This window comes from Dama dama, chromosome 15, assembly GCF_033118175.1.
Source record: "Dama dama isolate Ldn47 chromosome 15, ASM3311817v1, whole genome shotgun sequence".
NCBI lineage: Eukaryota > Metazoa > Chordata > Mammalia > Artiodactyla > Cervidae > Dama > Dama dama.
This window is the reverse complement of record NC_083695.1, coordinates 95,401,203-95,427,894: the sequence shown is the minus strand read 5'-3', so window position 1 is coordinate 95,427,894 and position 26,692 is coordinate 95,401,203. Positions and strand designations below refer to the sequence as shown.

General features: G+C 55.6%; 1 protein-coding gene across 1 annotated transcript in view; it reads left to right on the top strand.

The window, feature by feature from the left end:
- The window catches only part of TCERG1L (transcription elongation regulator 1 like), a 197,146-nt gene that overhangs the window by 117,552 nt on the left and 52,902 nt on the right, over nt 1–26,692 (top strand). The window contains exons 5-6 of the mRNA XM_061163193.1: nt 14,096–14,187; nt 17,891–17,979. Coding sequence (XP_061019176.1) covers nt 14,096–14,187; nt 17,891–17,979 — 181 coding nt within the window. The remainder of the gene's footprint in view (nt 1–14,095; nt 14,188–17,890; nt 17,980–26,692) is intronic.

The window sequence follows — 26,692 nt, the reverse complement described above, 5'->3', positions numbered from 1 at the left end:
TGGCCTCGGCAGAGGAATTTCTCTTTAGGTGGTGGGTGGTTTTCTCTGATGCTGAACCAAATCGGATTGTACAGCTTCCCTGACAAATCAACCCGTGAGCACGGCGCTGTTTTTTCCTCCAGTAGCACACAGACCAGCGGTCCCCAGCCTGTATTTTTGTTAAAGGTTATGTTTGCCTTAAACTAATTAAACCCATTTGTATCAAATGACTGGAATAACTTCCCTTTTGAAAATAAAGGAAATAACTGAAAGGAGTTGGTTCCAAAAAAATAAAAAAGTCCGAGTTAATTTCATCCACTGACATAGCACCGCACTATTAATTTTATTACCTCTAAATGTGAAAATAAATCAGCTGGTGAGGATGGCATGCTCATGTCGATTCATCTGCAGAAGTCAGGCCGCCTCACCAGGAAGCTCCTCGGAGACTAGCCGGCCCACACATGCTGGCGCGGCGGGCGTGTAAATCCGAGGCGACCGCAGTCAGACTGTGCAGTCTGCACTGAGCTCTCAAAACCCACTTTGGCTTTAGTCCTGCAGAGTGATCAGAAACGTAAGGGCACTTCTGTGTGTTGGGCATGCATCTCGTAAATATCTGTTTGTTTAGCTCAAGCCAGTGGGTTAGGTTAGGATGGATTTATCACACGTCATGATTTATGTCTAAGAGAATTTTTTAAAATAGATGTCAATTCCTTTTAAGTGATACACTTAATGAGGCGCTCCTGGTGCCAGGCCTCCAGCTCGATGCAGGGGACAGAAGCCACTCAGCAAGGCTCTGAACTCCTCACTGTCCTTACGTTGACAGACCCTCATGGGTGCTTCCCTCGCTTCTGTGCAAGGACAGTGAAAGGTGAACTTTTTAAAGAGGTGTTTGGCAGTTCTTCAGGCCTTTTTTCCTGTGTCCACTCGCCCTGGAGACTCAGGGACCTATGAAAGGGTCTAGAATGTTCAGCAGCATGACTTGGTTTAAAGCCTAGAAATGTGCACACACACACACACACACACACACACACACACACACACACACACAGATGCACTTAGATTCACTGCTGCATCAGAACAGTTTTGGCATCTGCATCCTGATTCGCAGCTCACATCTTAATGTGAGCTATGACGCTTGGGGAGGAATGAACGGTCTTTCCTGTTGCATTTGCAAAGGGCTGGCAAGTGTTTCCCTTACAAGGTTCATGATAGAATAATTTCTACAATTTTTCAAAGATTCAGCAAGAAGAACAGGCATTTCGCATGTAAGACACTTGGACCTGGGGCTGAGTTTGCACATGTGGGAAGCAGGGACGCAGGGAGACCCCTGCTCTTGACTCGTGGGGTCCTTCCCGGTCTCCGTCTGGGCTGGGGTCCTCTCTTCTTGCTCAGTGGCAGGCAGACCCTGTGCAGTAGAGGAGGCTGGTTTAGGAGGATTTTGCCCCCGTAATCACTCGGATCCTGTTGCATGAGCACCTGCTTTGCAGACGCTGTGCTCAGCATATTCAGTGTCTCTGCCCACAGCCAGAAGTTTGCATGGGGTGCAGCTATGGACTGGATGTTCCTACCCCCCGCTTCCCAAATTCATATGCTGAAGCCCTAACCCTCAGTGTGGTCAGACCTGGAGGTGGAGCCTTTGGGAGGTCATTGGATTTAGATGAGGTCACGTGGGTGAGGCCCTGATGGTGAGGTTAGTGCCCTGAGAGAGGCACAGAGCAGTCTCTCTGCCATAGAAGGACGCTTGAGAAGGCAGCATCTACGGGCCGGAAGGAGACCGCTCATTAAAACCCCACAGTGCCACCGGACCCTGGGCTTCCCGCCTCCAGAGCGGCGTCTGTGCGTTTTATTATGGCAGCCTGAGCTGACTAAGATGTTAGTTTTCCCCTTCTGCTGGAAAAGTTGAGACTCGAAGGAGGTGAGAGATTGTCCCCATATTTCAGGCCTGGTGCGTGGCTCAGCTCGGTTTCTATCCCCAGGCCGGTCTGACGCCTGTCCCCGCCCCTGCGCTGAGCCCAGCACCGGCCTGGCCCCCAGGACGCGGTGGCTGATGCCCCTCCTCTCTGACCCCTGAGCGCCCCAGAACAGGAGAAAGGGGAGGGTGCTCCCTGCCTGAGCCCCCTGCAGCTGCCTCCTCCCAGGTCGGGGCCCCATTTTCAGGGGAGGGCCCAGCCCTGGCCAGAAACCCAGAGGGCACGTCCTGACCACACAGACCAGGGAGATTCCCGGGAAGAGAAGGCTGGTTCAGGTCCACGGTGGCCGTGGGCTGGGGGAGGCCATGCCCCTCCTCTCCTGAGCCCCGCAATTCCCCACAGTGAGCATCCCCACAACAGCTGTGTCAGCCCGGAGGTCCAGACACACACCCTCTCTTACAGGACAGACGTCGCCAACAGTAGCATCATAAATCCTATTCCAGAAATGGGGCTCTCGCAAATCTCCCTTTTATATTACAATTGCTTTAATATTGAATTTTTATATAAATGTTCCTATTTGATACAAGTGAATGATGTCATTTAGAATATGAATATATTTAATCATGCGTTTCTCTTCCACGTATAACTAAAGGTTATATAAAAGGTACTTTGAGAATGGTTTAAAATATGAAGCCATGAATACTCATGTCAGGATAACCAAGGTGTTAAATACGGTATTTGAACTCTAAGACTCTTAACTTTTAATTTTACCACTGTCAAAGTGCTCTTAAGAAAACTATGGGTCTCTCTTGAGTTCTTTTTCTATGAAATAATAGTAGCAGGGGCTAGTCGCCTTGGAAAAAACTTCACTGTGAAAATAAAATGTAACCATTTTGCTACATGTATAAAGCACTCTATAATATACCATACATAATGCAGTATATATAACATTATCTACCTGACAGTTCCATGTGTCGCTGTCCTCACATGTTCAGCACTAACTGCTCCCTCTCTTGACCACCCCGGGGGCAGCTGGTCTCACGCTGGCCTGAGTGGCCTCACCCCGCCTCGGGCCCTGCCTCTGGTCACCTGCCCTGGCACCTGGGCCCGTGTCGGGTCCTGGATGTGGCTGTCTCAGCTCAGGGACCTGCTCTCCATCATCTCCATCAGCTGATCCCGCCCCCTGCCCCCCTGCATCCACCTCTGGACCCGTTCTCACCTGTGGAGTCATCTGCCAGCCCCGGGGGGGCCTGTCCTGTCCTGTCCTCGCCCAGGCAGCCCGGCCGCCCGCCGCTCGCCTGGCTTCGCCTGCCATTCTTTCCCCTCTGACCACCTCCTGCCTCCTGCTACCTTGCAGCAGGACCTTGCTTGCCACGTGCTTTGGGCCAAAAAATGAAGAAACAGTTGTGAGCCCTGGGGAGCTCTGCGGTCACCGGGTGCAGAAGTGAGAATGTGGGGACTTCTGAACCGCCGTCCGTCACCTCTCTGCGGTCAGAACAGAACCGTCTGCTGGGGAATCGGGGTTTCCAGGCGTCCTCCATGGAAGGATCCTCCCTGATCAATAGTGTGACGACCCCACCGCCACGTGAGAACTGTTCCCATTGCCGGGAGGTGCTAGTGAGGTTCTACTCAGCGGCTGTGTGTTAGCGATCAGCAACCTTTCCATTAACCCCAAACCCCAATCAAGCCAAAATCTGTGCTCCTTGTTGAATGACCCCGGATTGGAAGACATTGCAGGGAGGCCCCGCCTCCTAGCCCTCCATGGCGGTCCTGTTGGGGGCGGGGGGGGGGGGCGGCGCTTTGCTCGAACCTCCCAGGATCCCGGGGCTGGGCTCGCTCGGACTCCTGGCTGCTGTGAGGTTGGAGGGTGTCACCGGGCTGGGGGGGGGGGGGCACCTGGGGGACAGTGGCCGTGGGGCAGGGCAGAATGAGGGCCTCCCCGGTCACTCTGGACAGCAGAGTCTGAATGGGCATTGGAGTCCCATCTCTTGATTCTGCTCTTTAACTTGACAGAAGAAAGAATGAGCGAGTGTGGAAACCAGACAGTCCACAGCGTTTGCACGAGGCGGATGCTGGTCCCCAGGGGGCAGGGAGGCTGCCCGAGCCATGTCCTTCCCCGGAGCCCCTGGTGGCGGAGACCGCAGGTCTGGGGGGTGTCCACCCCCAGGTTCTCAATCAAGGCCAGTCCCCCAACGGCAAGGGGTCCTGTCCCCCAGGGTGGGGGAGCCCCACCTGGAATCACACTCAGCCCTGAGGGGCCCTTTAGAGGAGCCCTCGGGAGTCCTGAGACACTCCTCAAACTGTCTGTCGATGTTCAGCTGACAGAATGAGAGCCAGTCACCCTCGGACCTCGTCATTCTTGTCTGAGACCACGCTGAGGGCCTCGGCCACGGGGCCTTCTCGTTTCCTGCACCTGCATGGGAGACTCTCCCTAAGCTCCTGGGAACATCACCTGGGCCATTGCCTTGTCTGAAATTCATCCTCCCATTGCAACAGGGAGGCTCAGTGTGCAGAGGCAGGAGGCAGCGTTCTCAGGGGCCCAGAGATGACCGAGGTCTACACCTGCCGGGGTGGCTGGGGGGCTTCCCGTTCGGCCATTTTGACTCCACTAAGTTGGACCCCTTCCCCTGTGACCTCAGGCCCCCGTGCGAGCCGCGGTTGTTAAAGCTCATGGAACACACGAGGCAGCTAGAAAAAGCCTCAGGACGAAAGAGTGGAAAGAGATTTAATAACTGCCCGGGAAGGTAGGGGCTGCTTAGATAAAAAACGGCAGCATGCCAGGTCGTGTTGTTGGAGGCAGAGATAAGTGGAAACAGACTGTAAACTGCAGCAGAGGGGCTCAGAGGCCGCATGGCTACGGGCCGGGCGTGCAGGCCTCGTTAGAAACGCGAAGGACTGCAGTGTGCCTCGGGAAGGGTCAGACCTCAGCGGAGACGGGAGGTGTTCCGGAGGGGCCGTACAGGGGCGTCGTGGGGAGTGCTGTCCTGGGACCCCTCCCTCCCGCCTTTCACCTGCCCACCCGCTGACCCCAGGCCCAAGCCCACTGCTCGGTGCCTGCCCCAGAGTGGCTGCTAGCGGCGGCCTCGGGAGGCTTGCTGAATGCAGGGCACCGCACACCCCTGCCCCTGACGTGGCTACAGCTGCCAGCGCCCAAGCAGGAGATGGTGCAGTGTCCTCGGAGTCAGAAGAGCGGAAATGATACACCTTAGGATGGTTTTCAAAGATGCAGCCACGTTTTTCTTTTTAATTAATTAATTTATTTTAATTGGAGGCTAATTGCTTTACAATATTGTGGCGGTTTCTGAAAGCGATGCATAGGATGAACAGTTTTTATAGCACAGATAACTTATTTTTTATGTCAGCTTTAGAAAAAGTCATGCCACTTTCTGCACATGTGTTGTTGTTTTTTTTTTTTCCCATTCCTTCCTGGCATGTGTAGACCAGACAGTAAGCTAACTAAGAGGGTTTCTGTGTAATGAGTTTAACTTCTGTGACGGCTGAAAGATCATCCAAGCCGTCGTCTTGTGTGCGCGCGTGCGCCTGTGTGCGCGCTGGGGGCGCACTGCGGCCTCTCGGGCGGATGGCGCCTGAGCCCTGTACCGGCTCGAGTCCCGGGGTGCCCGCAGGGACAGCCCCCCTGTGAGGCCCGGGACGCCCGCGCGGGGGGCGCACTCACTGCCGGGCGAGGTGCAGGGGTGGGCGGGTGCTTTCCTCCGTCTTTCAGCGTCTGTAATTCCCCTGCTGCCTTGAAAGGTGGGCGTTGCTGAAGCAACTCAGGCTGGAACAGGGAAATGGATTTACGCTTTTCGGAAAAGGTTGAATGCTGCGCTTCTGCCACACGCCCTACCAGGGCCGGAGAGACAGAGATGTGTTCTGAGGGACGGTTTGCAGCCTGCAGGGGCGTCTCTCTCTTCTCCCCCCGCCACGCCCCCTCCCGCCCCTCCTCCATCTCGACCCAGCCGTCTCCTCCTCTCCCGGGCGGTGTCTGCGGGGAGGTCCTAGCTGGCTCACCACATGTCTGACGAAGTGCACAGAAGATTTTTCATCTCTTACAGAAATCGTCTCATTTCATGCGTCTCTTTTGCCTCTGATATCCCCACTTAGGAATGATGATCAGAACTTTGAGCACGTGTTTGAAACTGCACCTGTCCTTGGAGTCCCTGCAGCTCCTTCATCCATTCATCCACTGAACACACGTTTACTGACCTCAGCGGGGTGGACTGGGTGGCTGGCCCTCTAAAGCATCCCTGGACCACACTGTCCCAGGTGCCAGCTTCCTCTGGGCCTGCTCCCTGGGGTCTGCGCTGCCCGGGGACCTTGGGAGCAGCTCTCTGGGCTGGCACAGCGTGGAGGCCAGTCTCCATCCCAGCCCTGACGTTCCCCCTGAGCCGGGAAACCCACGTCCAGGTGAGGTAGGTGCTGAGCCCTTAAATGGGGCAGGAGTGCTCTGACCATCAGCGTCCAAAAGCTCACTGAGCCGCGGGCAGTTTCCCTCATCCCCGTTCTGACGTGGCTCAGTCAGTCGGTCAGTTCACTTGCTCGGCCGTGTCCAACTCCTTGTGACCCCATGGACTGCAGCACGCCAGGCCTCCCTGTCCATCACCAACTCCCGAAGCTTGCTCACTCACATCCATCGAGTTGGCGATGCCATCATGTAACCTGGCTGCCCATGGTATAAAGCGGGCTGCCTTCACGAGAGCGCCGGGATGCCTCAGGCTCTAGGAGTCCGGTGAGGACGACCCGTCCTGTCCACATCCTTCTGTCCAGTGGTGAGATCAGACACCTGTTAAATCAGCCAGGCCAGCGGCAGGATCCAGAAGCTCTGGGCTGGGGTCGGGGCTCCATGTGGTCGCTTTGTGGGAGAGGAAGCAGTCGGGTTCCAGGGGTGGGGCCACGTGGCAGTGTTGTGACCCTTTCTGTGGAGGAAGCTAAGTTCTCCTGAGAGTGTTTTAAAACCCTTTGTTCCTGCAAAGGGAAACCCAGGGTGTCACTAACGGGTTAGAAAATGAATTCTCTCTGCAGCTTGTCAACTCTGAGAAATCACCGCCTATGAAAAATGCAGGAGGACTCAGAAATGATTTGCCACTTACCTGAAAATGATCTTCAGTTACAGCAGAGGTGGGGAGGCCTTGGCCAGCCTTTGCTGCGGGGCGGAGCGTCTGTGAGCATGAAGTGGCTTCCCACAGCCGCAGGCTGCATCCACTGACTTTGGGGGCCTCGGCTGTCTCCAGCGCCTGGGGTCCTGGCCTCAGGCTGCCCTGCTGGTCCCTGAGTGGTCTTGAGAGCATCACTCAGGGGCGCCTCTGCTGGCCTGTGTCTGCCCTTTACCCCCAGTTTTCTCCGGGCCGTCAGACAAAACTGACAAACCGTAGCCCCTGCCAGGACCTGTGTCCCAGGTACATGGCTAGCGGTTTGCGCAGTGGCTGTGTCCTCAGGGAGGTGGTGAGATGCCTTCCTGTCTGCTGACCATATTGGCGATGGGCGTCCCCAGCAGCGTCCACATGCCCAGCAGCTATGCTCCCAGGGGCCCCGGGATCTGACTCGCAGCCTCAGGTCTCCAGCTGTGTCAGCCTCTCTGTGGTGACCCCAATATGTGGGCCTGAGGAAAGGAACAGGAGGATGGGCTCCCCGGGACTCTGGCCTTGGCCAGGTCTGCTCCCGGCCATGCTGACCGGCAGCCCGGAAGTCTGCCCTGGAAGACGGGGTCCCAGGAGTTCAGCCTCCGCCTCCTCCTTCCAGGGCCCGAGCCAGGAAAGCCTTGGGGCTCCCAAGGGGGCAGCTTGGAGAGACAAGGGGGCTGGAGGAAGGTGCTGCCTCTGCCCGCCTGCAGCCCCCCGCCCTCGCACAGGCCAGCCCAGCACCCTGTGCACCCCTACGATGCTCCTGCCGGCCAGCTCTCAGTCTCTGCGTGTCTCTCCTGCCTCTGTAGGTTCCCCAGGGCCTGCAGCTCTTGCTAAGGTGCCACCTGGGCAGCAGTAAAGCTGGACTCCGGCCAGGTTCCCGGGGGCCGTGGTTTTTAGGGAGGAGGAGATCTGAGAGTCAGTGCCCCCGCCAGCCTCTCTGAGAACCACACACAGCAGACCTGAGTGCGTCCCTTTTAGCTTCTTCCACATGAGTCACATCTCTTCCTTTATTTTACTATCACATTTTTCAAAGGAGTGCAATGCCTCTAAAATTGGCAAATAATTTTGGCCCTCCCCAGTGGTTTATTTTGCAACCTAGAAAACGGCTTCCCTTGTCTGAGTTACTTTGGTATAAAATGAGGTGATTGTTTCCACTTTGCTCAAGCATCACAGAAATTATTTTAAGACGATGGTTACAGGGAGACAGGATTCAAGATTAGAACACCATTCATTATTCTTCTTAAGACATTTCCCTGAGCGGGTGATGCACTGTTGATTCTCGGAGGTGAGAACACTCGTGTAGAGAAGTGGGTTCTCTAGATTGTGGCAAACAAAAGCTGTGACACCAGGACTGCCGTCTGGTACCCCACATCCTACAGAGGCTTCTCCAGGGGTGGTGGTCACCTCTGTCTCCGAGCACAGCCCCCGCTGCAGGGACCAGTCTGTTGCTTCCAACCTCTGCAGGCAGAGGCCCGCGTGCACGTGGGGTTTAGTGGTGGGGACAGGCTCTGTCACCCTGCCCACCAAGGCCCGAGTCTGCAACAGCCAGGGAACTCAAGCCATCCTGGTGCCCCCTGCAACTTCACGGGCACCCCCAGGAAGTCACTGCAGGCCATCTGTAGATCAGGGGCCCCTCTGCCTAAGGGAGACTCCCCACTGATTGCACATGGGTCAGAGGAGGCTGGTTCCCAGGGAACAACTGTCAGAAGTCACTCTTGGTTTTCAGGACAAAGAAGGTCAATTGTCTCCTTCGTTCTCCTCCTTGGGGTTAATCCACTTCCCTTCTCCCCAACAGGAAACCGAGTTCCCAGTTGGCATCTTCTGTTTCTTGTGGCATTCCACAGACAGCTCCAGATGTCCTGTTGACTTTCAGAATCCCAGAATCTGCCAGCAATGCAGGAGACCGGGGTTCCATCCCTGGGTCAGGAAGACTCCCTGGAGGAGGAAATGGCAACCCACTCCAGTATTCTTGCCTGGAGAATCCCATGGACAGAGGAGCCTGGTGGGCTACAGTCCATGGGGTCGCAAAGAGTCGGAGATAACTGAGTGATTCACACACACACACATTTGAGGAAATTGAGACCAAGAGAGGACAAAGTGTATTTGGATTAAAATGAGATTCAGGTTCAGAATCACCTTTCAAATTAGAAGACGTTGACATAGTTTCATATATTTTTGATAAGTTAGACAGTTTTGACGTGTCTGCAGTGTTTCTTCATTTTAGTAATTAAGAAAGCAGTCTTTAAATGTTTAAAAGAATCCTCGTGCTTTATCCAGTAGAAGCAGCCTTGGCTGAAGTTCCAGCTACAGTCGCTGTCCGTTGCTGATATCTATCCGCCGTCTTTAGCCTGAGACCTGATGCTAGGTTATGGCGGACACCTCTGAGTCCTTACGTCTCTGGTCCTCTAAGGGAACAGGTGGCTTCGAGGGGACTGCTGAGCAACAGGGGACGTGCTGGTGACCCCCGAGCTCAGGTGAGGGCACCGGGAGCCCGCCTGGCTCTTCCTTCAGGGAGGCGAGGTTGACCAATTGCTGAGCTGTCTTGCCCACGAGAAGGAGCGGATAAGCTACCGCCACTGTCCACCATCCCAGGGCTATTGTGTATCCCCTGCCATCACCCTCACCAACTCCCACAGCATTTTTTTTTCTTTATATTTCATTCTTTTTTAAAAAGGTCTTTTTTTCTGATCTTTGGGCCTAGCCATGTGGCATGTAAGACCTTAGGTCCCCAGGCAGGGATCACACTGGGTCCCCTGCGTTGGAAAACAGAGTCTCAGCCACTGGACCGCCAGGGAGGTCCCCCTGCAGCGCGCTGAGGGCAGTCTCACTTCTCACCTTCTCGCCCCACTTGTCCCCGCCTGCAGCCAGGGCTGTGCTGGGCTCTGGACAAGGACTGACTGGGTGTGTCATGCGTCTCGTGCTGGTTCTCACACAGGTGCCCTTTCTCCTTCCCGGCTTCCACGCAACCTGCCCAGGCCTTCTTGTTGCCCAGCCCTGCCGGGAGGAAAAGCGAACTGCAGGCCGTCTGAGAGCTCTTCCAACCCCAGAGCTGGGCTGGATCAGTAGACCAACTGCCCCGAAGATAGGACCACCCTGCCTCCCTCACAGCGTGGAAATGTATCGTGGGCGCCCCTAAGCTGGTCATGGTCTTATGACTTGCTGATTTCCCTCCATAAACTAGTTCTTTTTGACACCCTATGGGGTGTTTGATGGCGACACCATGGGGTTTGTGCCGAGGTCAAAGCACGGCGGGGTGAGGCAGGTCAGAGGGAGCGGGGGTGGCCCTCGCGGAGCCGTTGCACCAGCCCTTCCAGGATGAACGGGGAGATGCAGGCTTTACAGGGGGCTCTGGGCCCCGGCCCAGCCATGCAGTGAGGGGGCTTTGGAGTGATGATCAGGACCATCTTCTCGAAGAAGCTGTCCTGTGACCAACGTCAGGCATGCAGCCCAAACGCTGGACTTGAGGAACCAGTTTCTTTATAGGAATCAAGTGTTCTCAGTTCGGTCGCTCAGTCATGTCTGACCCTTTGCGACCCCATGAATCGCAGCACGCCAGGCCTCCCTGTCCATCACCAACTCCTGGAGTTTACTCAAATGCATGTCCATCGAGTCAGTGATGCCATCCAGCCATCTCATCCTCTGTCGTCCCCTTCTCCTCCTGCCCCCAATCCCTCCCAGCATCAGGGTCTTTTCCAATGAGTCAGCTCTTCGCATCAGGTGGCCAAAGTACTGGAGTTTCAGCCTTAGCATCAGTCCTTCCAATGAACACCCAGGACTGATCTCCTTTAGGATGGACTGGTTGGATCTCCTTGCAGTCCAAGGGACTCTAAAGAGTCTTCTCCAACACCACAGTTCAAAAGCATCAAGTGTTTTCAATAAATAAAAAAGAATGTTTTCTCAGGTAATGAGGGAACACACGTAAGCAAGACTGCTGTCATTGAGAATAACGTGACGAGCGCAGATGCTGCTATCAGCTTCCTCGCACGTTTTTTTACAGCGTGTATTATTGGCCCGAGATGAGAAGCTGCTCCTCATATTTCAGGGATACCTGATCGCTTTGTTTTCTGTCTGGAGTCCCCCCAGCCCCCCTCCCCCCCTGCTGTCTGGGAAGAAACCTAGACCACATGCTTAGGGGTGAACAGCCATCTGCTCATTACTGCACATGCCTCAGGCCCCGGTCCAGCAATTAGAAGTCGGAGCCCAGGCTCATAACCAGACCATTCTACCTCCTTGCAAGTTCAAGCTCTCCTCTTCCTTCCTGGGGCCTTGCTTGGGGTGGGGGGCTTGGGGGGCATTCAGCTTCTTCCTGTTCTCTGACCTCCTTCACAGAGCAGGAGTCGAGGGTCCCAGGTCCTTCAGGAGGCTCTGGGGAGGTTCTGCAGCCAAGATCTCCAGGGCAAGGCAGGGTGCCGTGTTCTCGCCTCCTTTTCTCAGGAGAGCTGCTCTGATGGGGTCTCCAGATGCTGCTTTCCACTGCCGTCTCCTTGGTGGTCCCCCTGGCACAGGCCCTTGCATGTTTCTGCCTGGTGTAGATACCTTTCCAAAGTCACCCGCATCCAGACGTCATTGCAACCCCCGTCCACCCACCCTGGGCTCCAGCTCCCCACTCTGTTCCTTATCTGCAGCAGTGAGAACCGCTGGGTTCCAGGGCTGACCCCAGATACCTCCTGCAAACCCACCCCCGTCCTGCACAGAGCTGGTAGCCGGCGGGATCAGGGCCTGAGCTGAAGCTGCCGGGGTTCCCTGACTCTCAACTGCATTATCTGTCAGCGTCTGCGGGAGGCGTGGGGCCAGGGCACTGAGAATCTACTGTTGACCCAGTGGAACTTTATGTCTCTTTCCACCAGCAGAGGAACACCTTGTTGCTGGGAGCTGCCGGGGGGTAGCGGTCTGGGGTCTGCAGCCCTGAAGGGTCCCCAAGAGAAGGAGATGAGCAAGCAGGCATGGGAGGCAGTATGGGCCCGGTGGCCCTGCCGTGGGCATTGATGAGGCCTACATTAACTCGGGCACGTGGTCCCACACACAGCATAACACATGGGGGACACAGCCGTGGGACTTTACAAAGAAACCCTCCCTCTTGGGAGGTCTGTTCTCTGAGCCACTCTCGTCTCTTCCTCTGATTTTCCAAGCAGAGCTTCATTGTCACCCAGTTAGTGACCATCTTGTTATATCACCCCCTCTATCGGCTCCTCTGTCTTTTGCGGGCGGCGTGATCTGTTTCGCAGACACAGGAAGTGGGTGGGTCAGGACCGTCCCATCTGGAGCCAGCTTCCTGGCCCACACAGCCTTTCGCATCTCGACCAGAAGACGCCTTTGGCAGAGGGGCTCATTCTCACAGGTTCTGGAAGCTGCCCAGGAGCTCTGCTCATCACTGTGACGGGTGATAGAGTAAAGCCCCACAGCCCTCCGGGGCGGAGCATGGTGTTAAATGTGGTCTGTTGACTCAGATTGTGTTTATGGTTCAGCGAAGAGCTGGGAGCTCCTTCCCCGAGTCTGGGGATGAAATGGCCCCGTAGGTGGTGTTTCCAGGCCCAAGGCAGGCCTCTGGGTGGTGGTCCCTGTGGCCTGGGAGGCGAGTGGTCGGCATTGGCCACCCTTGTGTGAATGGAGTGTGTGGTCTAGACTCCAGACACACTCGGTGTGGAGACGCGAGGGCAGCAGGAGGCCCACGAGGTCCGGGGGCCACGCTTGGTCTGTTTGCCCCCAGCCTGAGCTCAGGGCTCTCAAGCAGCCAGGACCAGCCAGCTGGCCCTGGGGCAGAGCCTGCAGGCCCAGGCACCCTTCAGAGCGACATCGCTGACAAGGGGCCTGGCTGTACCCAGGGCCGCCTCTGTCCATCCGGCCCTGCCTGTGACAGACGGAGGCCAGGCCTCGAGGCTGGCTCCCGCCTGCTTTTGCCTTGTCCAGACGAAGCTCCTCTGTGCGGACTGGATATTTGGTCCTGGTCCAGAGCTGACCTGAGGGCCCCGAGGCACCTCTGAGATCAGCTGTTAGTGGAGTGTCTGCAGGGAGATGCTTCCACTCCCAGGGCTCTGGAGAGGCTGCCCCAGAGCCTGGACCCAGCTCTGCAGCCACTAGGGGGCGGGCATCAATGCCCACTGTGGTCACCACTGCTGGGCTCCACGCGGGAGCCAAGCCCAAGCATGCTCATGCATGCACGTACACACACATATACACACATGCACATACACGTGCACACACACATGCACACATACACACGTGTGCATGCACACACATGCATACATGCGCGCGCGCGCACACACACACACACACACACACACACTGATCCGCTATGTGCTTCCTTCCTCCGTCTTACTGGGCAGGAACCACCCCGGGACCTCCCCAGACGTGTTGCACAGACGGAGCTCCAGGTCAAGCAACCCTTTCCCGACCCTTCCCGGGTCTCCTCGGTGGATGTATCTGTTTGTGAGGCTGGTTTGTGGTTGGGTGGCTTGGAGTTTCCCCTCATCCTTGGTCCTAACTGTGTGATTAACCTTGCCGCCCGTCACTGCCTACAGACTTCTGAGGCTACGCGGCATGTTAGAATATGATGAAGCCGACCTGTTTTCATATCCAGCCTCAGGCTTTTGCCACGTTCCATCAGGCAGTCACTGTCTGCACAGCGGAAGCACTGAGAAGGCTGCCCGTGGAACCAGAGCCTGGTCAGTGAGCAACGAACGATGGCAGCGAGGGTGTGACCCGCGTGGACCCCACTCCTGCTCGGGATCGGGGACCAGGGTGGCCCATCATAGCCGCTGATAGAGCCTGCTGGCTCTGCTGCCCACACTGGCCCCTGGTCCTTGTCGGAGCGGCCCGAGTCCCGTCCCTCGTGGCCCACACGGCCTGGCCCAGCGTGGTCAGTCACTGCATGGCCAGTGCTGCTGGGGTCGCCAGGCTGGACACGAAGCCCTGGCGGAGGCTCGGTCAGCACCGTGTGGTCAGACAGCGAGGCTGGCACGGGCTGCCGCGGGACACACTGTACGCGCCGGCACTTAGAATTCCCGAGGCTGCTCTTTGTCCGTCTTCGGTTTTACAAACTGATGTGTCAGATGGATGCTAACGATGGTTGTTTTGGTCCCACAGACAAAAGCAGAGAGCGCAGCCGGGCGCCCTGCCCCCCAGCCCTGGTGCTACACGCAGAGAGGAAGAGCCCAGCGGGGGATGGAGAGGACAAGGTTGGTGGCTGTGAGATGCACAACCCCCACCCGGGGGCCCTGGGGGCCCACACACCCTTCCCCCCATTTCCCACCTGACTCTCAGTAGTGATGCTTTGCAGTTCCCTCTGTGGTACCGGACCACTGCCAGGGGGACCGCTGCAGAACCCAGCAGAAGGGAGGGGCGTCTGGGAGCCAAGCAGGAGCAGCCTGGCCTTCCCGTCTGTATCCAGTCCAGAGCCCACTGGCAGGCTCTGCTCAGAGGGGCTTGGGTGGTGACCCTGGATTCTCACGTGTGCTGTCCCCCTGTCTCAGAAGGCGTGTGCACACAGCAGCCAGGCTGTGCAGTTGGACACCCCTTGGGCGAAGCTGTGATCTGCATTTGGTTTCACTGTTACAGGAAAACCAGTGCATGCTTGTGTTTTCTGAACACAGAATCTCAGGTCCTTCCCTATAAAGCAGCATTTTATAGATTGACTGAGAATATGTTGAGTGCATTTCCTTTCCCATGAATAACCAAGAAATCAACTTTTACTGCTGCCTTTGAAAGTCATAAATGGCACATAACATGCTCTGATCCATTAAATACACTGGTGGCCTCTGGTCTGATCCGTCAGACACCCTGGTGGCCTCTGGTCTGCCCCAGTGCTGTGTGAACATTCTCTCTTCCTATGCTGTTATCAGCCTTATCTCTACCTCGGCCTGCTAGGTCCCCGTTCCTGTGGTTGTCTTGCCTGTTCCCCATCAGCAACATCCCTGGGCACCCTCACCTGTGGTCCCCACCATCCTCTCCCTCATTAGTGCTGGGGCTAGATGGTGTCAGTGAATCACGAACGATAGTGCAAATTAGTCTCTTGCTTCCCGATGAAGGATTTCTCTCTTTGAGATGAACATCCATGCCAGAATTGCATCTTTATTAAACAGATCGTCTTTCTTCTGCTTTAACAACTTTCTTTATCTCTGCGCTCTGTGCGTCTAATTCACTTTTATTACTTCAGTGCGGAGGGGAGTTTTATGCCGTGATTAGCCATTTTTATCACCAACAGGAAATCATAGCCAGCGCGCCACACCAGAAGACGACCTTGGTAATTAGCAGTGGAGAATCCCAGCATCGCCAAATTTAAGTGTTAGTCTCTCTATCACAAATCATGTCCCATCGTATTTCCCTGAAAAAATTATCGGGGGAAATCTACTACTCACAGAGGCCCCTCATTGGGTTTCATTGTTCAATTAGCTTCATAATGAAAATCTCCCCTCGTTTTCCTGATTGGATTAGTAATATAAACTCTGGTCTTAACATACCCGTGTATTTTTAACACAACTGTTTCTAAATACACTTTGTTATGTTCATTATTTATCCTGAACTTATTTTCCCATAGGAAACTAAGACTTTATACTATCCCAAAATTCCAGAAAAAACAATTGTTCGTGAACTTATGAATTAGGAATAATCATATAAATTGCAAATCGTTTATTCCATGTAATTACCTGTCACAATGAAAGAAGGGCACTGGGCAGACCCCAGTAAGATACCAGGATGGTCGAGTGTGAAAGAGACCACCCCTCCAGTACTGGACCTCACATGTCTAACCTTTAATGATTGGGGTTCCCAGCAGCCACGGTGGACCTGGTCCGCTGACCTTTGTATCCCAGGCCTCCCTGCTCATCCTCTGGCCGGCTCTGCTGACACTGGCTGTTCACTCCTGGTGACGAGGGTCCTGCTAGGGCGTGAGCAGGAGGAGGTCTCACTTCATTGTCTGCGATTTTACTGTAGCTTCAAGTGACTTCTTTGGGGTTTATCTCACCCGTATAGATAGACCCTGGTGATCTTTTAACTTTATATTTGAATCTTTCCTCTTGGTGCTCTCAGAACCCAGCCCTTTCCTCGCTAACAACTCTGTTTGAAAGGAAGCTGGGAGGTGAGAATGAGCTGTGGTCCCAGTGTGGCCCTCGGGGGGCCCCTGGACAAGCGTCTGGGCTTTTGGTGCAATGGCCCTGTCCTTGCGTGGCCGCCCACCAGCGGCACCCCACAGGGCATGGGGTGTGGGCGTCCTGGTGTTTGATCATCCCACAGCCGGCTAACCCTGTCCTTACCTACACTGCCTCATGAAGCGCTGACACTGATGGTGGTAGAAAAAGATTCTCAGCTTTTAGGATGACATTTAACTTTTTCTAAATGAATCTAGAGCTTTAATTGCCCAACAGACATGTATTTGGGTGGACTCTGGGAACTGGTGATGGACAGGGAGGCCTGGTGTGCTGCGGTTCATGGGGTGGCAGAGTCGGACACGACTGAGCGACTGGACTGAACTGAACTTAACGTTCTCAGCTCAGAACCTGGTTGCTGTTTGGAATAATGTACTAGGATTTTGTAATCTTACTGATTTTTCGAGAGAAAGGAAACGAGGTCCTTATTATATTCTAAATTTGAGATTAAAATAATGAAAACAGGCGGTAGAAAGAAAGACATGTTTCCTTGCCACTAGAGTTTATTGTGCTCACTGTGGTTTCAGTTTTCTCTTAGAGCTGCTCAAGGTTTGAGATAGCACTGACTTCTTAAAAAATTTTCTCATGGTAATTTTTCATTTCCACCTTAGAAGTTTGGTTCTGTTTCCTTTTGCTTAAGGGCTTCCCTGGTGGCTCAGATGGTAAATAATCTGCCTGCAATGTGGGGGACCCGGGTTCAATCCATGGGTGGGGTAGATCCCCTGGAGAAGGGAATGACTACCTGCTCCAGTATTCTTGCCTGAAGAGTCCCATGGACAGAGGAGCCTGGCGGGCTACAGTCCACGGGGTCACAAAGAGCTGAACACAACTGAGCAACTAACAATTTCACTTTTCACTTTCCCTTGTTTAACAAAATTCAGTGTCTCTTGTATATCCTCACGTCTAGGTAAGTCAGTCTGACTCTTGGGTTCACGTTTATGTTGGTGTTATAATTGTCTATGGTTTTTAATCTCAGAAAAGCTTTTATTTCTGTCCAGATTCTATCCATAATAAGCAACGGTCAGGTGTCCTAGCTTCCTAGCTGTAGTTTTTTTTTTTTTTTAGCTTTAGGAAATCTTCATTTTCTTCTAGGGGATATCATGCTCAGACATTCTTATTTTCTACATGAAGACAGAGTCGGTGCTTTTCAGACCCAACTGTGTATCACAGTCAGCTACACCATGTGAAACAGGCCATGAACTCTGCCCCCAGGTGGATACTCCAGAAATGGGGGGGCGGGGGGCGTCCTTGGAGTGACAGGACACTGCAAGGACACGGGCTTGTCCCTTTCCCCGCCTGCCAGGGCCGGGCTGGGCAGGGCCAGCCCCGCCTCCCGGGGCCGCTGGAGGCTGGGCTCGCTGACACCGTGAGTCCAGCCCCTCGGTCAGCCTGTTTCCAGAGACGAGTCCAGGGGGTTTCTGCCCTGGGCGCCGGGCCGTTCAGAAGCGCTCTCTCAGCTGCTCTGCCCGTGTCTGTCTCCGCAGAAGCAGGCAGCCAAGCCAGTTCGGGATAATTACAGGGAGGCCCTCGTCTACACGTCAGTTGTGCCATGAATTCTTAAAGTCCCACGTGACCCCCCCAGGCCCGCGCCCTGGCTCTGCTGAGCCGGTCATTACCTAAGAACCGCTGTGGGCAGGTCTGTCTGCAGGAGACTAGTTAGTCTTTACTTGGTTGCCTCTAATTGGAGAGGAGTGTTTCAATTTGTTTTAAAGTGCTTTCCTGCTCTCTCTACTCACAGGAGCCTCCGTCGATCCTGGTGACCAGCGAGGACAGCACGCCCAAAGGCACAAGGCCCGTGGCATCCACCCCGGTGCCGGGATCCCCCTGGTAAGACACCCCGAGCCTGGGGGCCGGGGAGACAGCCCTCTGACCCAGCGCTGGTCTCCCCCAGAGAGAAATGCATGCCCTGTGGGTAATGCTGTTTTACACAAAGCAATTTGCAGCTCCTGGCAGGTGGAGTTCCACACCATTGTCACCATCTGCCAAAAGAAAAATAGCACTTAAGTGATAAGTTATCCTGCTCCAATATATTTGCAAATATGCAGTAAAGTAGGAATGCCGTGGCGTATTGATCCGTGTCTGGAGAGACAGCAGCACGCCTTGCACTTCAAAGGCCTTTCCGTGGACTCCAGGAGAAGCGTAACCGAGGAGCTGTTAATTAAAGACGTGCCCGCTCTCTGTGGCTGCCCTGTGAGGATTCCCGTTCTCTGAGCCTCTGCACTCAAAGCACCCTCCACGAGGGAGCCTCCGACTCTGATTTTCAAAAATGTCCTTTTATAATGGAGTAATTTAGAAGCAGAAAAAAAAGGTTATTATAGTAAAATTAGTTTTAAAGCCTGCAGATTAGACTGCAGGATATGGTTGGGAGGAACAGCTAATTTAGAGAAAAGGAACAGAGACACTTAACGTGCCATCGAGGTAGGAACGGCAGCCGACCGCGGTCTGCAGGTGTGGCGTCTGCCCTGTCTGATGTCCTGAGTGGATCCCAGCATCTGTCCTGCCCTGGCCCCCCGCGTACCGCGGGAAACCCTGCTCTCCGCTGGACAGACGGGGCCCCGCCCCTTCTCTGCTCAGCGGTCGGTGTCACGGGCACCCAAGGGCCTCCCACCCTTCAGCTCCAGTGCTTGGTGAGCCGGGGATGCCCCACAGGTCCGGGGCCCCCGAAGGTGACGCCTAACGACGCAGTGTTTCCAGTGCCGAGAGAGTCCTGCCGTTCAAGTCGGGTCTGACGCCAGCTCCTGGGTTAGCGCAGACCCCACGGGCCGAGGCCCGAGTCCCAGCCCCCTGCGCCTGTACGTCTCCCCGGCTGATTGCAAGTTCTGGGTTCCCACAACCTCCCGTCGGGTTTGAAACTTTGCTAGGGCGACTCACAGGACTTAGGAGAGCAATTCACTTGTGATGAATTCTGTCTTACACAGAGCACAGTCCAGGGACAGCCAGATGGCAGAGAGGCATGCGCGGGCTGCGGGGCAGGGGTCTCTGGGCCCCACACCCTCCTGGGGCTGCCACCCCCCAGGACATCAGCGAGGGCAGCACACTGCAGCCCTCTGAACCCAGAGGAAGCTCCCCGAATGCTTTGTTACTAGGCCTGTCCTCCCCGCTCCTGGAGGGTGGGCGTGGGGCCAGAAAGCGAGCCCTCTGATCATGGGGCCGGTCTTTCTGGGACCAGCCCCCACCCTCCATGGTCACGCATGGAGGCGCATCAGTCACCCTGTCGTCAGCCTGAACTCACGTGAGGTCGGGATGCTCCTTATGAGTAAGAAAGATGCCCCCGTCACTCAGCTGATTCCAAGGGTTTTAGGAGCTTGGTGCCAGGAACTGAATGGGGGAAGGAACCGATTCAAACTATTACTTTGTTTGTGATGCCACAGACGCTGTCCGGGGTCTTCTAGAACCAAACTCTCTCGTGTGTGTTTCTAAGGCACACGCACTTGACTGAAAATCATATGAGCGGTTGCGGTCAATTCAGCGAGGTGTGTGACCCTGTCCCTGAGTACTCGATGCTGCCCCAGGGGTTATAATTGTGTAGGAGACCTGGCCTTGAGCCCTAGAGACATCTAACTGTGGAGGCTGCAGTTTCAACGTCTCGGTAATGCCATGTTCCAGGGCAGAATGCTCCGTGGGATCCTGGGGTCACGGCGTCCTCAGGGGCCGCTCCCGCATGCCACGGGTCCTCGGTCGGGAGGAATCGCTGATCAGCCCTCCAGCCCGAGTGGCGGCCGTGCGGGGCACTGTCCTCTCTCGGGGAAGGGGGCGGCGGGGCTGCAGGAGGCACCGCGCCTGCAGCTTTCCGAGGGGGCAGCTGAACCTGGGCGTTTTTCTCACTTCTGATCCCCTCTTTCCGAGCTTCCCTGACCCAGTGCCACCTGAGCGAGGCTGCCTGGCCTCCCCGAGCATTCTGGGGTGAAGCGTACCGGCGTTCAAACACCCCCATGCCTGGGAGATTGGGTCTGCATGCTCCCTGAAAAGTGCAGAAGGGACCAGGAGCTTGTGGGGTGGGGGTCCGGGGCGCGGGGGCAGTGCCAGCCTTGGCTTCTTCTGTGGCCTCCCCCTTCCCAACGGGAGCGGCTGCATGCGGCGTGGTCTGATGTGTGCTTAACCTGGGTGTGGCACCCATGGAAACTCGGGGACAGCACACCCCGGGATGATGGCGGTCCGCCTCCAGGAAGGGCTCCTCTGGCCTGGGGGCCACGCCTGCTGCACCCAGTGAGCTCAGACCACCCACCGCCCCCTGTCCCCGGGCTGGGCCAGTCATCAGCCCAAGCCCCGGGGCACCCAGGTTCTCAGGAAGCAAAGAGGTCCTCCAGGGGTGAGGGAGACCAGGACGCCAGTCCCTCCTTGTGCGTCCCCGCCGGCCACTCTCCCACAGGCCAGGACGCTCACGGTTCCCCACGCGTGTGAGAGCTCACCCAGACGAAAAACGCGCGGGCGCCTGCTGCAGTCAGCCCTCAGAGAAGCAGGAACCCGCGGCCAGGTGTCCTCCTGGCATGAGGCAGGGAGACGGGGGCAGGGGACTGGGTCTGTGAGACGTGAGCCCAAGGCCCCCGCAGGCCCCCGGGTGCTGTCGGAAGCTGGGGTGACCCGAGGCGCGGGCAGGGCTGCCCAGGAGCCGTGATGCGTGCGCCGCGTCAGTGTCCGCTTGCCACGGCCGCGTGCTGAGCACCTCTCACGTCTCAGATCTGCCTGTTCTCCCCTGGACGGGCGGCCTCTCCGCGGAGGCCCCCGCTGGCCCAGCCCCAGGCCTGCTCCTGCAGGGCCCTCCGCCCTGGCCCTCATTAGGCCGGGCAGGGGGAGCCGGAGCTCGGGGGTCCCTGTGGTGAGAAGCCCCTGCCGTGCAGAAGCTGGACTCTGATGGATGTGACCGCGGAGTAGGTGGCACCGTGACTGTCTGAGAAGGAAAGTGCCCCTGGACGGCCCGGCCCGTAGTCCAGATGGAGTTGCCCTGAAGGTGTTTGCTTCACTTCCTGCCCACGGGAGGCTTGCTCTCACATCAGAGGTCACCGGGAACCCCAGGAGCTCCGTGAAGAATGAGGCCACAACCAGATGAGAATGAGGCCACAACCAGATACGCATTTCTGAGCATAAACCACCATGTCCCAGGAGGAGGAGGGGAGAGCTGTTTCCACCCTCCTTCCCCTGAATCTTCGTGTCTGCGAGCCCCATTGCCTCACCCGACCTGCCCCGTGGAGCTGGAGCTGCTCAGACCTCCCAGGTCAGCCCCTTCCCAGGGACAAAGGTGGGCAGGAGGGGGAAGGGGGCAGAGAACAGAGGACATAGAGGTGCTGCCTTCTGGGTTCAGAGGCCTCAGCCCTGCAGCTGTGACCCGGGGCACACGGGGTCCACCCTGCAGGCGGGACTCTGCTCCTGGGACAGCGCTCTCGTGGACAAGGGACCCGGGTGTGTCTTCCTGTGTGCGGAAGGGGGCAGAGGCACGGAGCCCTCCCTTGCTGGGCTGAGCTAGACGCTTGGAGAGAGAAGTGGAAATATCTTCCCTACTGCAGAGCCGTGAACGCTGGAGTGTGCTGTATGAAGGCGATGGGGGGATTATTTTGTACAGCAAGCCAGCAGTCCCCGTTTCCACTTGCTAAAACGGGTCTTCACGCACTAGGGCTGCTAAATGTGGATGTTTTGTACCAGACTTAACTAACTCTGGCACACTAATTGTACCCTCTGGGATTTGGGGACAGTTAAAGAGGAGAGGGAACATGGCAGCCGTCCAGAAATTATACATTGTGATTAAGCTAGAGGAATGTATACGTATTGTTTTAAGTGTGCATAAATGATACATGAAATTAATTCTGCATCGTGCAGCTGGCTCTGTCCGGTGGAGACCAAGCGTGACCAGTGGACAGATTTCTCCCAGGGAGTCACGTTTGTTTACCTGCTGCCAGCTCGTCCCTTCAGTCCCACGGGCGTCCCTGCGGCACGGGAAGGGGGCTCTTTGCATTCTGGATGTGGGCGTGTGCGTGTGACTACTTGTCACTCCTGTCTCCGGGGTAATAATCCCCCATTAAGTCTCTAATTGGCTCCGCTCGCCCGTCACTGGAGAGGCTGCCTGGTGGTGGCTGTGGGGGTTGGGGCTGCTCCCCGCACGGCGGTCCAGGCACTGGGTCTCTCCGAGAGGAGGGTGTGGCGTGACGATCCATCTACGCAGTTCCCGGTGCTGAGGGAATCAGCGCGTCCTGCGGGCAGCCCACCTACAGCATGGACCCGTCCCGCATCTGGGGAGAACCAAGTCAATTCCGGTCAACGTGAAGCTTCTTTCTTAACAGCCGGGCTTGGAGCCAGAGCGGAAGGAGCCCAGGTGCTCAGTGGGATGATGACCTGAATCTGACTGGGGCCTCCCATCAGGGGGACCGTTTGGAGTCCATGTGTCTTTGCGTCTGAGTGTATCCCCTTCTCAGGAAGGATAGCCATGCAGGTGTGTGGTCTGCCCTCAGCCAGCATCCAGGGAGGTGACGGCTGTCAGCAGCTACCAGGGCTGGAGGCTGAAACCCCTCCACTCTTTGCCCACCAGGAGCACGGCTCAGGGCCCCCCCACCCCACCAGGGGCTGCAACAGCTTCACTCACCTGCTTCCAGCTGCTTCTTATTCCCCAGGTGCCCCCGCTCACATGTCAACCAGAACCTTCTCAGGCCCTGCAGACCCCCGGCTCTGGGACCCCAGGACACCTCCCAGAGCAGTGGGAAGGCTGGGGTTGGCTGAGGCTAGCCTCACACAGCATTTGAGGTGCTGGCTGGGGGCTACCTCTGCACCCCTTCTGCGCCAAAGGGTGCATGGCCCCCTCCCTGCCTCTGTGACCAAGGCTGCTGGCTCCTCGGTAATTCTGGCTGAAGTGTCCCATCCCCTGGGTGTGGATGCACAAGCCCCAGACTTTCCCATGTGGGCAGATCCTTGTTGACCCGCTTTCTCAGGGAACTCATCACTTGCTGTTAGAAACTCTTGTAAGTTTAGACTCTACTCTGTCTTTCCTCCCCTTTAGGGTCTGTTCTAGTCAGGGTCCCCAGAAGCACACTTTGGACAGCGTTCCCAGTGCCTGGAGTTACTGAGGAGTGGTTTCAGGGCAGAGGAAGGCAGGGTGGGGAGGGGAAGGGGGAGTAGCGCTGTGCTAAGAGGATGTGGTCTCAGCAGGAGGCCAATCACCTCACCGTGGATTTGCCCCACGCCCTGACCCCAGCGGGCTGCTAGGGGAGGCGATCCCAGGTCGGCGTGATCTCCAGGTGCAGTAGTGACCTGCTGAGCACAGCTACCCAGTGCCCAGGACGGACTAGCTCAGGGCCCGGGGATGGTGTGCCTGCCCATAAGGTGACCTACATGGAAGGACGTTGACATGACTATGCCTGGGGTCCTGGACCAAACTGGAAAATTAACAGAAAAGAACAGAAGATAGAATAAAAGTTAGAAGGGACTTAAGAAATCATCTGGGGCTAGACCTGCGTTCACCAATCTGCTTTTATAAATGAGGACGCTGAGTCCAGAGCAGTGAGTCCATTGCTTGAGGTGCTGAGACGCACAGAGGCAGAGCCATCCTGGAAGGCAGGGTTCCAAGGCCCTGGTCTCCTAAGTGCCCCCAGTGACTCTAGAGGAGGGAACAGACCAGTCAGCCATGGGGCTGAGGCCACTGGGGGTGGGGCCGCGATGCCCAGATCACTGGTGTGCATGTGTGTGTGCACACACATGTGTGCGTGTGTGTGTGAATGCACAAGTGTATATGCGTGTGTGTGAATGCATATGTGCAGGTGTGTGTGCATGCGTGTTTATGCACAAGTGTGTATGCATGTGTGAATGTGTGTGTGCATGCACAAGTGTGTATGCATGTGTGTGAATGTATGTGTGTGCACACAAGAGTGTATGCATGTGTGTAAATGCATGTGTGTGTGCACACGTGAGTGTGTGCACGTGCATTTATGCACAAGTGTGTATGTATGTGTGCACATGCACAAGTGTGTATGCATGTGTGTGAATGCATGTGTGTGTGCACACAAGTGCATTCATGTGTGCAAACGTGTGTGTGCACACCTGAGTGTGTGCATGTGCATTTATGCACAAGTGTGTATGTGTGTGTGTGAATGCATGTGTGTGCTCACACAAGTGTATATGCATGTGTGTGAATGCATGTGTGCAAGTGTGTGTGCATGTGCATTTATGCACAAGTGTGCGTGCATGTGTGTGAATGTATGTGTGCACACACAAGAGTGTATGCATGTGCATACATGCATGCGTGTGCGTGTGCATTTATGCACAAGTGTGTATGTATGTGTGCATGTGAATGTATGTGTGTGCACGCACAAGTGTATATGCATGTGTGTAAATGCATGTGTGTGCACACAAGTGTATGCATGTGTGCAAATGCATTTGTGTGCACACATGTGAGTATGCATGTGCATTTATGCACAAGTGTGTATGTGTGTGTGCACACAAAGGATGTATGCATGTGTGTGGATGTATGTGTATACATACAGGTGTATACAGGTGTGCATGCACAAGTGTATATGCATGTGTGTCAATGCATGTGTGTGCATGTACACATGTGAGTGTGTGCATATGCATTTATGCACAAGTGTGTATGCATGTCTGTGAATGTATGTGTATATATCTGTGCACACACAGGTGTGTATGCATGTGTGTGTGTGAATGCATGTGTGTGTGTGCACACATGTGCGAGTGTGTGTGCATGTGTGGGTGGAGGGGTGCTGGGCACAGGATGACTTTCTGCCAGAAGAGCCACACCTGTCAGGTGTGTCCGCCATAGAGGTTCATTGTCCTGCAGGTGTGGTCAGGGGTCCCAGGGGTCACACAGCAGCTCTTAAATTTTTAAGTAGATAGGGATTCAGGGAATCAAAGATACATCTAGACTTTCCCACTCAGGCCAAGTGCAGTAAAACATAGGGAAAAGATATCATCCAGACTGTCACAAACCGACTTACTTGCTGCCAGGAGCTTTGGTCTTGGAGCTATTTTTCCAGCTGCAGCCTGGCCAAAGAAGGCTTTGGAAGCTTGTGTGTTGGCAGGTGACCAGCCGTCTGCATGCTCCAGACAAGCCTGATGGATTCCCTCCATGTGGGAGGGTGCCCAGGACTGGTCTTCACCCTCTACGCTGTTGCGGGTCTGCTGGCTTCTTACTTGACATCACCTGCATTCTGATTTAGCTGAAGCTGCAAACAGCCTGCATTCACACCAGGCAAACCTCCCCCCCCTCACCCTGTGGTCCCCAGATAACCCAGGTGGGCTACTTGTGGTGCTAAGAACATGTGCTGAGTGTTGCCGGAAGCACAGCCCCCAGACCCAGCAGGAGGGACTTCGTCACCCTCCAGAGCATCTGAGAGGGAAGGGGCTGTGCTCCCTGCAGGGTTTATGGTCCCTGCTGGCCCAGAATTCTGTGCAAGAACTTACGCAGTGGCAGAATTGTACATAATGTACAGAATAGCATAATTACCTGCAGCTTTGTACACAGTAAAAGCTTCTTAAGCCAGACGACTTCTGCACCAGCAGGCAGGCAGCTTCCTCCAGGCTGCGAGAGGTCGCCTGTCCCCTGTCCAGGCCCTCTTGGGGGCAGCGGGCAGACCCGTCCATCGGGCAGGGACCTTGTCCAGCTTGCCAGTCCTGCCCCTCAGGTCTAGCCCTTGTTTGCCTAGATGATGGTCTATCCCGTCATCTAGTCTCTAGTAAAGGCTGATCCTCATGTTTGCCTCAATTTTCCCACAGTAATGGACATGTTAGAATAACACAAATGTCCATTGCAGGCCCCACCTCACAGATGATGGAATGGAAATCACTGAGGGTGAGGGCAGCTCTCAAGGTCACCTGAAGGTCAAGGGCATGCCTAGAGCTGGAGGGTGCATCCACTGAGAAGGCAGGTCATGGCCTTCTACCTGGATGACCAGGCCAGCAGGGGCCAATACAGTGTGGGGGTCTAGGTCACTGCTGGCCGGATGCAGACCCTGATGCTGGCAGCCAGGATGGGGAGGGGTCAAGGGTGAGGTCTACTGGTCATCAACCTGTGGAAACTCACATATCATAGCTCTGGAGGTCAGAATCCAACCCGTGTCCCACGGGGCTGAATCCAGGTGGGGAGGAGGCGACTGGTTCCCTCCCGAGGCTCAGGGGAGACTCTGCTCAAGACTCTCCAGCTTCTAGAGGCATCGGCATCCGCAGCCCCTTCCTCCAACATCAAGGCCAGAGTGGAGTATGGTCTGTCTCCACCCACTGCCCCCCGTGTGTGTCTGTCTGTCTGTCTTCTGCTTCCATCCTCCCATCCCCTTCTCTGACTCTGACTCCCCAGCCTCCCTCTTCCTCTTATGAGGACCCTTCTGATGACACTGAATCTGCCTGGACAGTCCAGCCTCCTCCCTCCATCTCAAGACAGGAACTTAATCACACCTGAAAGGTCCCTTTTGCCCTGTAAGGTAACATTGATAGGTTCTTGGGAGTGGGATGTAGACCTCTTTGGGGTCGTTATTTGGCTCACCACTCCCATGAACCTGGCCTGGCTGTGGAGTAAATCAGACAGACCATCTAAAGGTCATTTCTACGAAGGGAC